The sequence below is a fragment of the Myotis nattereri genome (assembly GCF_964212035.1).
Source record: "Myotis nattereri genome assembly, chromosome: 6".
NCBI lineage: Eukaryota > Metazoa > Chordata > Mammalia > Chiroptera > Vespertilionidae > Myotis > Myotis nattereri.
This window is the reverse complement of record NC_138081.1, coordinates 16,285,139-16,298,424: the sequence shown is the minus strand read 5'-3', so window position 1 is coordinate 16,298,424 and position 13,286 is coordinate 16,285,139. Positions and strand designations below refer to the sequence as shown.

The following is a 13,286-nucleotide window of genomic DNA, read 5'->3' as shown; positions in this document are numbered from 1 at the left end:
GACGGGGCGGGGCCACGCAGGGCCCACCCCCACGCCAGCACACGCAGGGCGCGCGCGCACTCGGAGCGGGGCCCGCCCAGCCGAGCCGGGCGCAGGCGCAGGGAGCGGCCGCGTGGGGTGCGGGGGGAGGCGGCGCTTGGCCGGAGGGGCCCGCGGCGGGATATTCCGGGGCGGCGAGAGCGGTACGGAGGGGAGGCGGGGGTGGGGGCGTCCTGCTCCGAACTCTTTACTTCCTCCGCTTTCCCTGCCGGCAGTGGGGGAGGCGCACTTCCCGGGTGGGTGAGCGGAGGCCGGAGAGGGCTGAGGGTAGGCGCATTGGGGCACAGGGGCTGTGGGAGGGGAGGCGAGGCCTCGGGCCCGGACCCTCCTCCCTCCCACCCCCACGGGCGGCGCGGGGCTCCCGTGGCTTCTGCGCCCCGCGCCCGGGCGGCGCTCACCTGCTTCCCAGGAGTTTGGGGCCGGCGGCCCGGGCAGGGGCGGGCTGCGGTCAGGCCTTGGCGAGGTGTCCTCGGCCGGTCCCTCCGGCGCGGCGCGTCCCGCCGAGTCTGTCTGCTTCTCTCGCCCCCGCTCCCCTTCCCAGCTTGGGTCTGGAGATAACTTGGTGACTTGTCGGTCAGGCGCTTTGTGGTGTGGAGAGTGAGTCCACTGCTTTCGCTGTCATGCGAGGAGTGCCTCCGCGGCTCCCGGGGGTTCCCTGGTTTCTCATTTCATCGGAGGCGGCGTCTGCCAGGGATTAAGGCTGGATGGAGAGCTGAGCGAGAGATTGTGCGCGCGCGCGCGGGTGTGCGGACACAGGCACAGGAGCGTATCACCCACACAAACAGGCACAGAGCACCAACTGGTTCACTTAATTGTGGGTTCCTTCCTGGAAGGTTTTCTTCCCTTCAGTCTTGAAGGGGCTTGGTTTGGAGACAGAAAGGCAAGCATTGCTTTTCACAGAGGGCAGCACATGAACTTCGCCAGCCTAAGAGATGGAATGGGCTGCATTTATAAAGAGGTTAACAGAAGGGCCTATGGCAGAGTCATTTGGGGTTACTGGGATATTGGGAAAAGCTGGGAGGTTGGGAGATGCTTAACCCTGGGCTGCCGGACCTGGGAAGGGCACTGCCCACCTGCCGGGTGTGTCTCTGGGGGCTTTTTGAAGCGTTCGTTAGTAGCTTGTGGAATGAGGTGATCAGTTTTGATCTAGTGCAATTCAGACTGAGCTCCCAGTCAGAGTCTCACTGATGAGTTGGAAATCAGTTTAGTGGATCACAACCATCATTAAAGAAAAAGAAATAGAAGATATCGGAGTGCGTTGTCCTTGTAAGGGTAAATATCGTTTCTTGACACTTGTTTCAGGTACACACACGTGTTAGTGCATTAAGAGATGTTAGAAAATGTTTCTGTGCCTAACAGAAAAGCCAGAAACATTGGTTACCTGTTTGCCCTCTTGCCTTCTTTAACCTGAGTTTTCATTAATTTAAACCTGTCCTGGAGGATGCAGTTAGCACACCAGGAATATACAGTAAAGAACAGAGTGGGTCTCCTTCAGGAGTTGACTGCCCAAGAAGAAAGGCGGTCAGTCCTTCTTCACTCATTGGAAACGCGTGCGATTGGAGAACAGGATTTTGTTGGAGTAGGAGCAAGCCGTTTAGATGAAAAGGCAGCTACTCTAGTTTTTGTTTGTTTGTTTGTTTTTTGGATGGAATTGTCCATTTTACCATCAGAGCTTCTTGGATGTGTATTTCCTATGAAACTTTTTACATCTGTTGACTCTATGGCCGTAAAGCTGCCGTGATCCATGGCCAAGTAGCACTTGTGACGGATATCTGGGAAGTGGACACGGAGGATCACTTCCTGGTTCATGGGTCATTTGTTATGTATTATTATTTTTAAGAATGCAGTTATCAGTCTGAACGTGTGGTGGGTTCCTGATCTGCTCCTGCCAGTGCCTAACTAGGGTCTCCACGTGTTAACAGACAGGTGAGAAGAGTATTAAGGGCATTGTGGAACCCTGGAAGGAACAGTGGCCAGAGTGTTTTATTATTGCTCCTGAATACGAAGGGTAAAAATCTCTTCTGGAGTCCATTTTTTCAGGAGGTACTCTCATGGGCAGGCTCTCCTCAGCAACTAGAATCTTAGATGATGCAGGAGTTCTTACAGCCTGTCCTGCCCCACTTCTGTCTTGGGGATGATGACACCTGGACCCACATTAGGTGGTTCTTCCTATTGCTTTTATGGTTGTGTGAGAGCTTAGGAGGGTCTCAATAACCCGTAATGATTTCACCGTCTTTTTAAAGGCCGATGGCTTGTTCTGGGTTGTACCTCACTCTGGTGCGATTTTACAGTCACAGCCAGCATGTAAGAAAGAACTGTGATCCACATCCCAGAAATGTTGCTCTGGTTCAGTAATATGCTCTCTTATTAAGAAAGGTACTGGGTTGCTTGTTATTCACGAGTGAAACAGCTCAGAGTTGGAAAGTCTCCCTGTCCAAACCTTCAAAAAAAAAAAAAAATCACCTATGTCCCTAGAAAAGAGAGGGAGTACTTTTCCATGGTGACTTTAACTTGAAAAACACTTTGAGGCCAGGCCAGTGTGCCTCAGTGGCTGAGTGTCGACCCATGAACCAGGAAGTTACGGTTCGATTCCCAGTCGGGGCACATGCTTAGGTTGCCGGTTCGATCCCTAGTAGGGGGCATGCAGGAGGCAGCCGATCAATGATTCTGTCTCATCATTGACGTTTCTCTCTCTCCCTCTCCCTTCCTCTCTCTGAAGTAAATAAAAACATTAAAAAAAAAAAGAAAAAAGAAAACCACACACAAACTTTTAGGACGGAGTGATCTTAAAGAGACACGAATTCATAGTGCCGCCCTGAGAACAGGGAGTGAGGATTTGGGAAGCTAACTGCTTATCCTGCAGACTTGGCCCCTGGTCCCTGCCTGCTCAGTGTAGAAAGGGACTCCCCCCTTTAAAGGGACCACTTACATGAATGAACCTAAAGCACAGCCACTTCCGTGCCTCTGTTCTTCCCAGTTACCCTTGCTTGGCAGAGAGTCATTGAGGCCTGGAGCAGTGGTTCCCAAGGTCACAGACTTAGCAGAGGAGGGGAGGCAGGGTGGAGGCAATACGCTTCTATCAGCAGCATTTCCTGTTTGAGTCCAGGGACTCCTCTAGGCTTTTCCTCCTTTGCTCATCGCCCCATCTGACAGCGCCATAAACCTGGCTTCTTGCCGCTGGCCCACGAGAGGTGGTAATAGGAAGGAAATGCGTACACGGTTGAGTAGAACTGAGCTTTGTGCACTTGCTCTGAGTTTGCCCATACTGATTATTACAAACTTATTTTTGGACTATAGATGTTTGGATACCTGTGAAGTCGGGATCGAGGGGGCGTTTGAATGATTGAGAATTGTCAGGTATATTTTTAAAGTATTTCTAAATACTTTTGTGAAAAGGCGGGGAGAGGCGAATAAATAAATGCAGGACAAGAGTTCTGGGAACATTTTTCTTTGGTGAATCAGATTGAGGAATGGGGTCTTCAGTGGCAGCCCTGGCACGCACAGCTCCTCATGCTGACGAAGACACTGTGAAGACTCAGGTTGGCAGGGAAATCGGGTCAGCTCAGCTCTTTTCCTGGGCTGTGCTGGGTGTAGTACAGATAGTTATTGAAAAGACAGCTTTTTAATTCCCGAGTTTTTAAAGATTACACGGCAGCCTCGATGGAGAAGAATGAGCCCTTGTCCTGTGTGGGGCGTGTTTTCTGTGAGTTTTATTAGTGGTGGAAGCAGCATCTTAGCTGTGCAGGTATTGTGCAGGGTGTGATAGGCACGGCCTTCTAATCTTGAACAGGTCAACAAGTCACTCAGCATTTCAGGCTTCATTTCTAGTCTGCAAAATGGTACTTGCCTTACTGAGCCCCCAGAACCATTCAGAATCCTTAGCTGATTCAGCCCCTTGCAGATGGTTGCCCTTTGTTATTTGTTTTTGTGTTTCCGTTGGGTGCTCAGGAATGAAATCATCCAAGAAGGTAATCTGCGTGAAAGTACTTTGAGAATTGTAACATGCTATACTTGTGTGAGGTTAAAGAAGATTCCTGAAAGAGGGCTGTTGGACAACAAAACAGGAATGAGTTTTTAAGCAACAAATAAGAGTACTTGTTGGTCCAGAATGACTGGGGTGAAACCTGCAGGAGATGGCAGGGTCCCGGGATTTCTTTTCCTTGCTTCCTCGAAGCTGGCAAGCCTGTGCGTTTTCCTGCTCTAGCTAAGAGGACACTTACATCCGCAGGCTGGTGGAGTTTCTCCTTGTTGTGTGTGGGTGCATGCTGCATTTGATTTCTTTCTTTGCTTTTAAAATATATATATATATATTGATTTTAGAGCGAGAGGAAGGGAGAGGGAGCTAGAAACATCCATGATGAGAGAGAACCATGGATCGGCTGCCCCTTGCACGCCTCACACTGGGGATAGAGCCCACAACCTGGGCATGTGCCCTTGACTGGAATCGAACCCGGGACCCTTCAGTCCTCAGGCTGACGCTCTATCCACAGAGCCAAACCGGCTAGGGCTGCATTTGATTTCTTAGTGTTTCTTTTCCTTCCTGTTACTTAGTAGCAGAATCTCCTGTAAGCACTCCTTTATGATTGTGGAACTTTTATTCGTTTAGTCTCTTTTCTGTAGAGCCCATTCCTGTGGAAAGGCCTTTGACATGTATGTAACATGCCTGACCTAAAGATGGAAATGGTTCATGTGGAAACAATGCACAGTTACACATAGGGCTGTGATACGAAGTACATTTCCCTGATCCTCAAGTAATGGTGCTTTCCAGTTTTCCACAAAGCACCCATTGTTTTTCAGTCAGACTCTGTGTATTAAAATTAGTTAAAAATGAGCTCTCAGTGGGTAGGAGGCCCCCCTAAGTCACTGGGAGACAGGCACAAGCAAGACCACCAATCCCCCTACACAGAGCCTTCTGGAGCTGGGGGATGAATTGCAATTGCAGATTAATTTTATTCATTTGACAGATACTCACTGAGCTGCATTTGTGTGCCAGGCGCTGTTCTGGGTCCTGAGGGTGCAGCACTGTACAGGGCAGGCAGGCAGGCAGGCACGGCCCTGCCCTGCCCTGCCCTCACTGAGCGCCCTTCCCATGGGACCTATAAGGTGATGCCAAGTGAAAAACTCACCTATGTGTACCTGAAGTGTACAGTCCTCCCTGGCTTCCACCACTTAATGTTAAGAAGGCAGATCTTAACGTTAAATCAGGTGGAAATGGGCATGGTTCTTGGGTTGTAAGTAATTTATTCTTGTAAGTAATTTGTCATTTCCTTCCTTCCTTCCTTCCTTTCTTCTTTCCTTCCTTCCTTCCTTCCTTCCTTCCTTCCTTCCTTCCTTCCTTCCTTCCTTTTCTTTTTTAAAATATATTTTTATTGATTTCAGAGAGGAAGGAAGAGGGAGAGAGAGTTAGAAACATCAGTGATGAGAGAGAATCATTGATCAGCTGCCTCCTGCACGCCCCTTACGGGGGATCGAGCCTGCAGCCCGGACATGTGCCCCTGACCCGAATCGAACCTGGGATCTTACAGTCCCCAGGCCAGTGCACTATCCACTGAGCCAAACCAGCTAGGGCTTCTTTTCTTTCTTTCCCTCCCCTCCCTCTCCTCCCTCCCTCTCTCTGTCCTTCCTTCTCTCCCTTTCTCCCTCCCTCCCTCCCTCCCTTTCTTCCTTCGCCCTCCCCTCCCTTTACTTTCCCCTCCCTCCTCCTTTCCCCTTCCCCGTTTTGGAGAGGTTGTGGTTCATAGTCCCAACCGGAAGGGCAGTACTCACTGCTGACCAGAAAGTGGCATGAAAAGCCACCGCTGGCCCTGGAGCCGTGCGAACACCTGGCCGCCCTGAGTGAGAGTGTTGGAGAGGAGGAAGTATCATTGGGGTTATTTTCCGTGCACACATAGGACTCCGTGTGGAAATAAAGCATTATATATAGACTACATTTGAAGTGAATCAGGGCCTGTGTCTACAGGATGGATTTATGTTAGGAAATAACATCAAGGCCAATCAAAGTTACTTTGAAGTAAATTGCTGCCTCCATTATCCTTCCTTGATTCAAACCAGTCATTTAGTGGTGGGATGAGGTGTTTTTCTGCAGTGGGCAGTGTGGGCACCAGGCCTGGGAGATGATTCCGGGGGCCTGTAAGCATAGCATGGGCTAATCCTGCCACCACGGCACTGTGGTTCTCCTAAAGCATGTTTGCGTGTGATGTCCTGGTTCCCGACAGACAGATAAGAGCTCTACAGCAGTGGCCGCCAACCTTTCGGACCTCACGGATTACCAGTGGTCCGTGGACCACCGGTTGCTGGCCGCTGCTCTACAGTGTGTCTGGAGCCGTGAGTAGGGATGTCTTCTCTTTGGCTACTTTATTTATTTCATTCAACCAGTGTTTATTGCACTTCTCCAGGAGGACCTGCTGAGGTCTTTTGCTAGGGTGGGAGTAGAGGAGGCCACAGACTTTTTTTTTTAAGGAATAAAGGATACACACACACACACACACACACACACACACACACACTGAGTACATTTGGTTCTTTTGTGCTTTCAAGTTCGTAGGAAGGCCCTTCCTTGTGAAACTGTAAGAGCTGCTTGGAGACGGGAATGTGTACTCTTGTGTCTGAGGACAGCACAATTATTCCTCATGATCTGAGTCTGTGCGGTTCCTGAATTCCTGCAGTGAGTTCAGACTCCACGTTATCAAGATTTCTGTGGTTTCTGAGTTTGAGATAGTGGCAAGAACTAGAATGTTAAGGGTTATTAGCCTTAAGAAAAGAACAACAACAAAAAACCCCACAAGGGATATCAGCTTTATTTTTTAAAAAGTACCTAAATTTGCCCGGCCGATGTGGCTCAGTGGTTGAGCATCAACCCATGAACCAGAAGGTCACGGTTCAATTCCCGGTTGGGGCACATGCCGGGGTTGTGGGTTCGATCCCCATGGGGGGTGTGCAGGAGGCAGCTGATTGATGATTCTCTCTCATCATTGATGTTCTCTTCCTCCCTCCCTCCCTCCCTCCCTCCCTCCCTCCCTATCCCTTTCTCTCTCTGAAAGCAATAAAAACATATTTTTAAAAAGTACCTAAATTTATTCACTGTTTGAGTTTGGATCCTGAAAGTGGGAGCAATGAGAGATCTTGGCACGGGCTGCCCAGATGTCCTCATTGCCCAGGAGGGGCACATCTGATGCTGCAGTTTTGCATGAGGCTTCATGGAGGAACTGCCCTTGGAGTTGGGTCAGACTTAGCCGGGCAGAGATGGGCATCGGCTGTGGGGCTTGTGAGCAAGGCACTGCGAGGCCTGGATGTGTTTGTGCACACACTGCCCTGGAGAGTTTAGGCACCTTGAAGGTGGGGCTTGTTACACTCAAGTCAGGAAAGTTCTGGGAAGCCCCAGGCACTTCTGCAGTTCTCGGACTAACATGAGTGTTATTGAGGAAACAGAGTGGTGTGAAGAGGCAGGTGTCTCCTCAGGAGAGGACGTGTGGGTTGTGGGTGGTGCTGGGCTAATCTTCAGGGCTCCGTGGAGGAGCTGAGGAGCCACCTTTCTCAGCAGCGAGGCCGAGATGGGCGGTAACTGCAGCCTGACCAGGACTGCTTTTCAGAGCAGGTTCTTTCAAAGCCGATAGTCAGTTATTGCTCCAATATGGCGCTCTTGCCACCCATACCACAGATTGTCTCAGAAACTTAAATTGGGTTAAAATGAATAATTTTAACCTGATGTTCATCTATATTTCAGTTGATTCAGCAAACGTCGAGTTGGGTATGAGTAAAATGTGCATGGAACAAGGATGATTTAACAGTTGGAAAAAAATATTAATTTTTAAATTAAAGTTACCATGTTAACGCTGTTGACCAAGAGCAGGGGCTCAGGAGGCCGGCGATTTGGGTTTAAGTTACAGCTCTGTCACTCCTGGCTGTGTGGCCTGGGCCACGTTACCTCACGTCTCTGGGCCTCGTTTCCTCATGCACAGCCTGGGGCCAGTGACAGCGCCCATTTCATAGGGTTGTGTGAGGCTTCAATGGGATGATACTGTAAAGCATTTAGTCTAGTGCCTGGTACATAATACTCAATAAGTACTCAATAAATGTTCATAAAGGGAACAGAAAAAGACCAGATTACCCTTACAGCTGCTCCTGACCCTGAGCTTCCTTGTGTGACGTGAGTTGTGTACGGTAGAGTGAGGCTGTAGGGTGTGGTAAAGGGAAGCTTGGATGGAAGCTGGGCCCACTTCTGGTTCTGGTTCGGCCCTGGGCTAGTTGTGGGGCTTTACGTAAGTCACTCCATCTCTCTGTGTCTCAGTTTCCTAATCTGTGGAATGAGATGTGACTAGATGATGAGGACGATGACGATGAGGACAGCTAATAGGTACCGAGTGCCAGACACCGCGCCCTGTGCTCTGAACGGCTCTCGCCGTGACCACCTCTGAGGATGTGTTGCAGATGGGGACACGGGAGCTCCGGTCCTTCTGCAGGGGTGCCGCGCTCTCCAGGTAAAGCCTGCCCCATCCAGTGGTCCTCAGTGCTGTGCATTGGATGTGAGTAGTTCTGCAAGTTAGCCGACTCCCTCTGCATTTAGTCTTGTGGCCATGCTTCCATTTTGGCCAGTGCTTACTGGGTTGTCATAGGGAAAACACTGGAGAATAGGCCTGAGATCTGAGGCTAACTTACAGTTCAAAAGCATTTCTAAAGTGTTAGATATTCCTGTGGAGGTAAATGTGGGTTCCCCGCCCCCCACACCCTTCTGAAATGAAGTCTCACTTGAGGTGCTTTGAACTTGGGCAGGGCTGATGTAAACACTTCAGCGGGGAGCCGCTCTCCGCAGGGCTCTCAAACGAGGCCCTCTGCAGCCAGACATTTGGAGGGAAGAACGGGCGTGTTTTGCAGTTGGAAATACTAGCTGGCTGCCGGTTTTTCTTAAACACACCCCTCACGGACGCCCAGGTATTGCAGGAAATGGGGTACCAGGTTCTAGGGAGCCACTGGGCTGCGGCTGTGCAAGCTGGAGCCATGAGTGTCCCGTCGGGGTTTGCTCTCCCGTACCCCACGTGAGCTGCAGGGTGGGGCAGGTCGTTTTTCTGCGTTATAATGTTGTTTGGAATTCTGACCCAAATGGAAACTTTGGTCAGTGACTTGTCAAAGGCATCATCTGGCTCCACTTTGCGAGCCTTGAGGTGTCCAAATGTTCTGGCGTTTACATGACATTTGGGGGAAAGGTGATGTGACAGACAACCTGGGCAGTGGCTCAGATAATCTGCTTTCTCTCTGGGAGTAGAAGTTCTGGTTTCAGGCGGCCATGAGTGTCAATATTGTGCAGGTTTCCTCTGTGGGGACCTGGAACGTGGATGCCGGCTGGGTTTGTAGCAGGGATCGATGCTTCCCTCCGGCCGGTGGGAGTGATGTGGTGATGAAGGCACTGTCTGTGCTGTTGCAGTCCTTATGGCGAGAACTGCTCTGGGTCATTCCGGCTCTCTGACCCCAGTTAGAATATGAATCAGCAGAATTGCAGCTGGAGTTCCAGCTAATCACCTGCGTATCTTTTAACCACTAAGATTTATATTTAGTGGCTAATGATCTTGTGCTGGAAGTGCCATCTCCCACACAAGTCCCCAACAGTCTTTCATTAAAAAACAACAACGAAGAAAACTGGCTCTGCGTAAGGCCACTGACTTAAAAATAACATTTTCCCCCTTTCCTTTTTCTGCAGGATCTGCCCTCTTGGGATCCCATGGCTTTCTTTCCTGGGCTGAGGGGCCCTTTCACCCACATCAGCAGAGCCCTCAGCCAGCGCTGTTTCAGGTAACTTTCCCCAGGAAGTTCTTCAAGCTGCATCTTTGATAAGCCTCCCTCCCATCAGGGCTGGGTATTATGGTGACTAGAACGGGAGCGGAAACTCAGGGAAGTGGGCCGTGGGTCAGGAAACTGAAAGAATCAGACCGGGCTGGGGCCTGGTGAGGTCAGGTCAGGTCAGGTACGGAGGTGACGGTGCTGTGAGAGGCGGGATAGGGAAAGGCATGTGGTGGAAGATGGAACTGTTCAGTCCTTGCCAGACTTCAGTGAATCTGACATCTCTTAACCCTACCGTGTCCCCCCCCCAGTGCATTGAAACCTATTTGAAAACTGGAATCATTTTTAAAAGTTACTTACTACCAAAATCTCAAGCACGACAGAAGTGTGACAGCCTGCCCTCCTTTTAGACGCTAACCCAGCGGGAGAGCACAGCTACATTCCTGTTGGCAAACATGCCTTTTGGCCCCCTCCGTGCACTCATTTCACAAGCGCTCACTGAGCACCGTGTCTGGGGTTGGTAATAGAGAGATGAATGAGAATTGCTTCCTGCCCGGGAAGAGTTCTCACAGTTGGCCATGGGAGCAGACTTGGAAACAAATAACTGGAAGGAAATGTGACCAGTGTAATAATAGAGGTTTGTGTGGTGCTGTGGAAGGCCCGAGACCAGAGCTGCTGATGGAGGAGGAGGAGGAGGAGGAGGAGGAGGAGGAAAGGAGAGTGGAGGCGGCCTTCCCAGAAGGGAGGAGGGAGCAGGCCCTGGGCAGGCCTCGGGGAGGGCTGCGAGGGGTGTGTGCTTGGCGAGCTCCAGAGCTTCCCGGCCACTGGGGCACAGGGCGGGTGTGTAGGTGGTAGGAGGTGGTACCTTCGAGGGCAGGTACAACGGGGCCAGGTTGTTGACAGGTAGAGAGTGGGAAGCCATTGAACACTCCTAAGCAGGGGGGTGGCCTCAGTTTATATTCTAAAAAGAGCTGCTGGTTGGCATAGTGAGGTGCACTGGGAGCCAGTTAGGACACAGTGTCTTCATCTTGGTGTGAGAGAGTGAGCTGCTGAACCTAGGAAGTGTTGATGGGGTGCAGGGAGAGGGCAGAGCTGCTGAGGAGGCAGTAATATTGGGACGTAGCTGCAGCGGAGGGTGATGGAGAGAGAGGTGTATGGCTTGGGCGCTGGAGCTTCTGGAGAAGCCATTGCCTCGATGGGAAATGCAGCTGCAGGAGGAGGAGCGCCAGGGGAGGCGACAAGATGCGTGTGGGGCCTCCTGTGCAGTAGCTGTAGGATGTGTAGTGAGTTTAGAGCGGAAACACAGGACTAGAGCACAGGAGACAAGTGGGGCTGGAGGTGGAAGTTACTAGTTGGAAGCAATGGGCATAGATAGAATTGCCCAGAATAGGCATGTGGGGGAAGGGGAGAGGACCTGGGGCTACCTGGGGAACACCAGCACGTAAGGGGCCAGCATCAGGAAAATGGAAACCCACTGTCATCAGGTTACTTAATGATAGCTTGCCTGCCTTCAATAGGTACCTGTTTAAAAAACAAATTTCTAAAAATCTACACTAATAAAAGAGAAAGATGCAAATTGACTGCACCTTCACGACACCCAACAGCCAGTCAGGAGTGAGTATGCAGATTAACCCAACAAAGATGGTGGGTTAATTTGCATAGCAGGTGCTGAGCGGCTGGGGGGTGGGGCGGGATGCAGGCATTCCGCACAGCCCCAGCCACTCTGGGCCTCTGGGCAGCGTGGGAAGGCGGAAAGGTGCTTCCAGGCCGCAGTGAAGGCAGAAAGGTGGCTTCGGCCAGAGCAAAGGCGGTGCTGGCAGCCAGGGGAAGGAAGGCCCATTCTTGCACGAATCTTCGTGCATCGGGCCTCTAGTAAAATAATAATAATAAACCACAAATTTATTTCGAGTGGGGGAAACTGCATTAAAACAGAAGACTGTTCCCTTGACATATTTCCTGTCTCTGCTTTGTGGTGTCAACAGACTCCCTTAGCAAACCTACTCACTCATCTCTCTGGTTCCCAGCAACATATAGATGAGAAAATTTGGGAATCAGTACAGTCTGGGGGAGCAGGTTTGGCAGGCTAGGCGGTGGGTGAGGCCTGGCCCATGAGGTATTCCCTTAATACTCAGAGTCCTTTTGGAAATCAAAGGCTTTCAATGAAGGCTGCCATGAAGTTTGTTGTAACAGAAAAGCAGGTTCTCTTTAAAACCATCCGAGTGAAGTTCTTGACCCGGCAGCGGGAGCTCCTGTCTGTGCCGAAACTGTCGCGGGTACAGAGGAGCCCTCAGCAGCACCTGCCTCCCCGTCAGAGCTTGGGTGGTGTTCTGTTCAGCGTGTTGTTGCTAACGTGCGCTCTCTCCCATCCCGGCCTCCGCACTGGACCGGGGGAGGTGCCGACCTCAGACTTTTCTCTTTCCCACCAGCACCACCGGGACCCTGGGTGCAATTCAGAAGATGACGCGGGTGCGTGTGGTGGACAACAGTACCCTGGGGAACACCCCGTACCATCGCCCTCCTCGCTGCATCCACGTCTACACCAAGAATGGGGTGGGCAAGGTGGGTGACCGGATACTGCTGGCCATCAAGGGACAGAAGAAGAAGGCGCTCATTGTGGGGCACCGCATGCCTGGTCCTCGGATGACCCCCAGGTTCGACTCCAATAACGTGGTCCTCATTGAGGACAACGGGAACCCGGTGGGGACCCGCATTAAGACACCCATCCCCACCAGCCTGCGCCGGAGGGAAGGCGAGTTTTCCAAGGTGCTGGCCATTGCTCAGAACTTTGTGTGAGCAGAGCCCAGCCGCCGCGGCCGTGGGGCTCCTGAAGGGGCAGTTCCGATAACCGCGCCCTTGCTGGCGGGGGGTTTGAGGCCCCGTGGCTGGGGAACAGTGTCCTGTGAGGAATAAACATTGTCACATGTGTCTCCTTCTTGAGCTTTCTGGAATGTGGTGGTGACGTCAGTGGCACGGGAGCAGTTACAAGGTGGCCAACCTCTGTCAGGCCACAGACGGCAGTGTCTGCCCGGAGCAGCCCCCGAGATCTCCCAGGAGCCTCAGGCTCTGGGCGATGCGGTGCAACCCAGTGCCGGTCTGTAAACGTACAGGGGGATCCGTCACTTCTGACCAGGCAGGCTCTTCCCCCAGTCACAGGGTCCTGTCCCCGTGTCAGAGGGCGGGGCTGTCCGGTGGGTGTGAAGAGGCCTGGGCGGCCCTGAACAGGAGCAGAGTGACTTGTTGGATGTAGTGGGTGTTGCCTTTCGGCTCTGACGGGACCCAGGCAGCCATCCTTCCTCTGCCGTGGAGCCCCCCCTGCCAGGGGCCAGAGCCACCCCTAGGCCCACGGCAGGAGGCTTCCTTCCCTGCGTGTGGGGAGAGGGACTAGCCCTGTGTTTTGTGGGTGACTGATCTTGGGCCTGGGCAGGGGATTCAATGGCAGTTTATCTTCCATTTATTTATGGGTCTCCTTGGGGCGG

General features: G+C 51.8%; 1 protein-coding gene across 5 annotated transcripts; it reads left to right on the top strand.

The window, feature by feature from the left end:
• Positions 1-81: 81 nt before the first annotated feature.
• On the top strand, positions 82-12,735 carry MRPL14 (mitochondrial ribosomal protein L14). Of its 5 annotated transcripts, none has more exons than XM_081093823.1 (3): positions 82-182; positions 9,731-9,822; positions 12,237-12,735. In XM_081093823.1, exons 2-3 carry the CDS (start codon positions 9,752-9,754, stop codon positions 12,601-12,603), a joined length of 438 nt encoding a protein of 145 aa, XP_080949949.1. In that variant the 5' UTR covers positions 82-182; positions 9,731-9,751; the 3' UTR covers positions 12,604-12,735. The 5 variants fall into 5 exon arrangements, with proteins under 5 accessions (XP_080949949.1, XP_080949950.1, XP_080949948.1 ...); XM_081093824.1 differs by lacking the exon at positions 82-182 and adding an exon at positions 191-306; XM_081093822.1 differs by lacking the exon at positions 82-182 and adding an exon at positions 3,989-4,007.
• The last annotated feature ends 551 nt before the right edge of the window (positions 12,736-13,286 follow it).

Bases quoted from the DNA above. Each gene is read 5' to 3' on its own strand.
- MRPL14 (XM_081093822.1), top strand. The intron at 9,823-12,236 runs GTAACTTTCCCC...CTTTCCCACCAG, and splicing joins CTCAGCCAGCGCTGTTTCAG to CACCACCGGGACCCTGGGTG.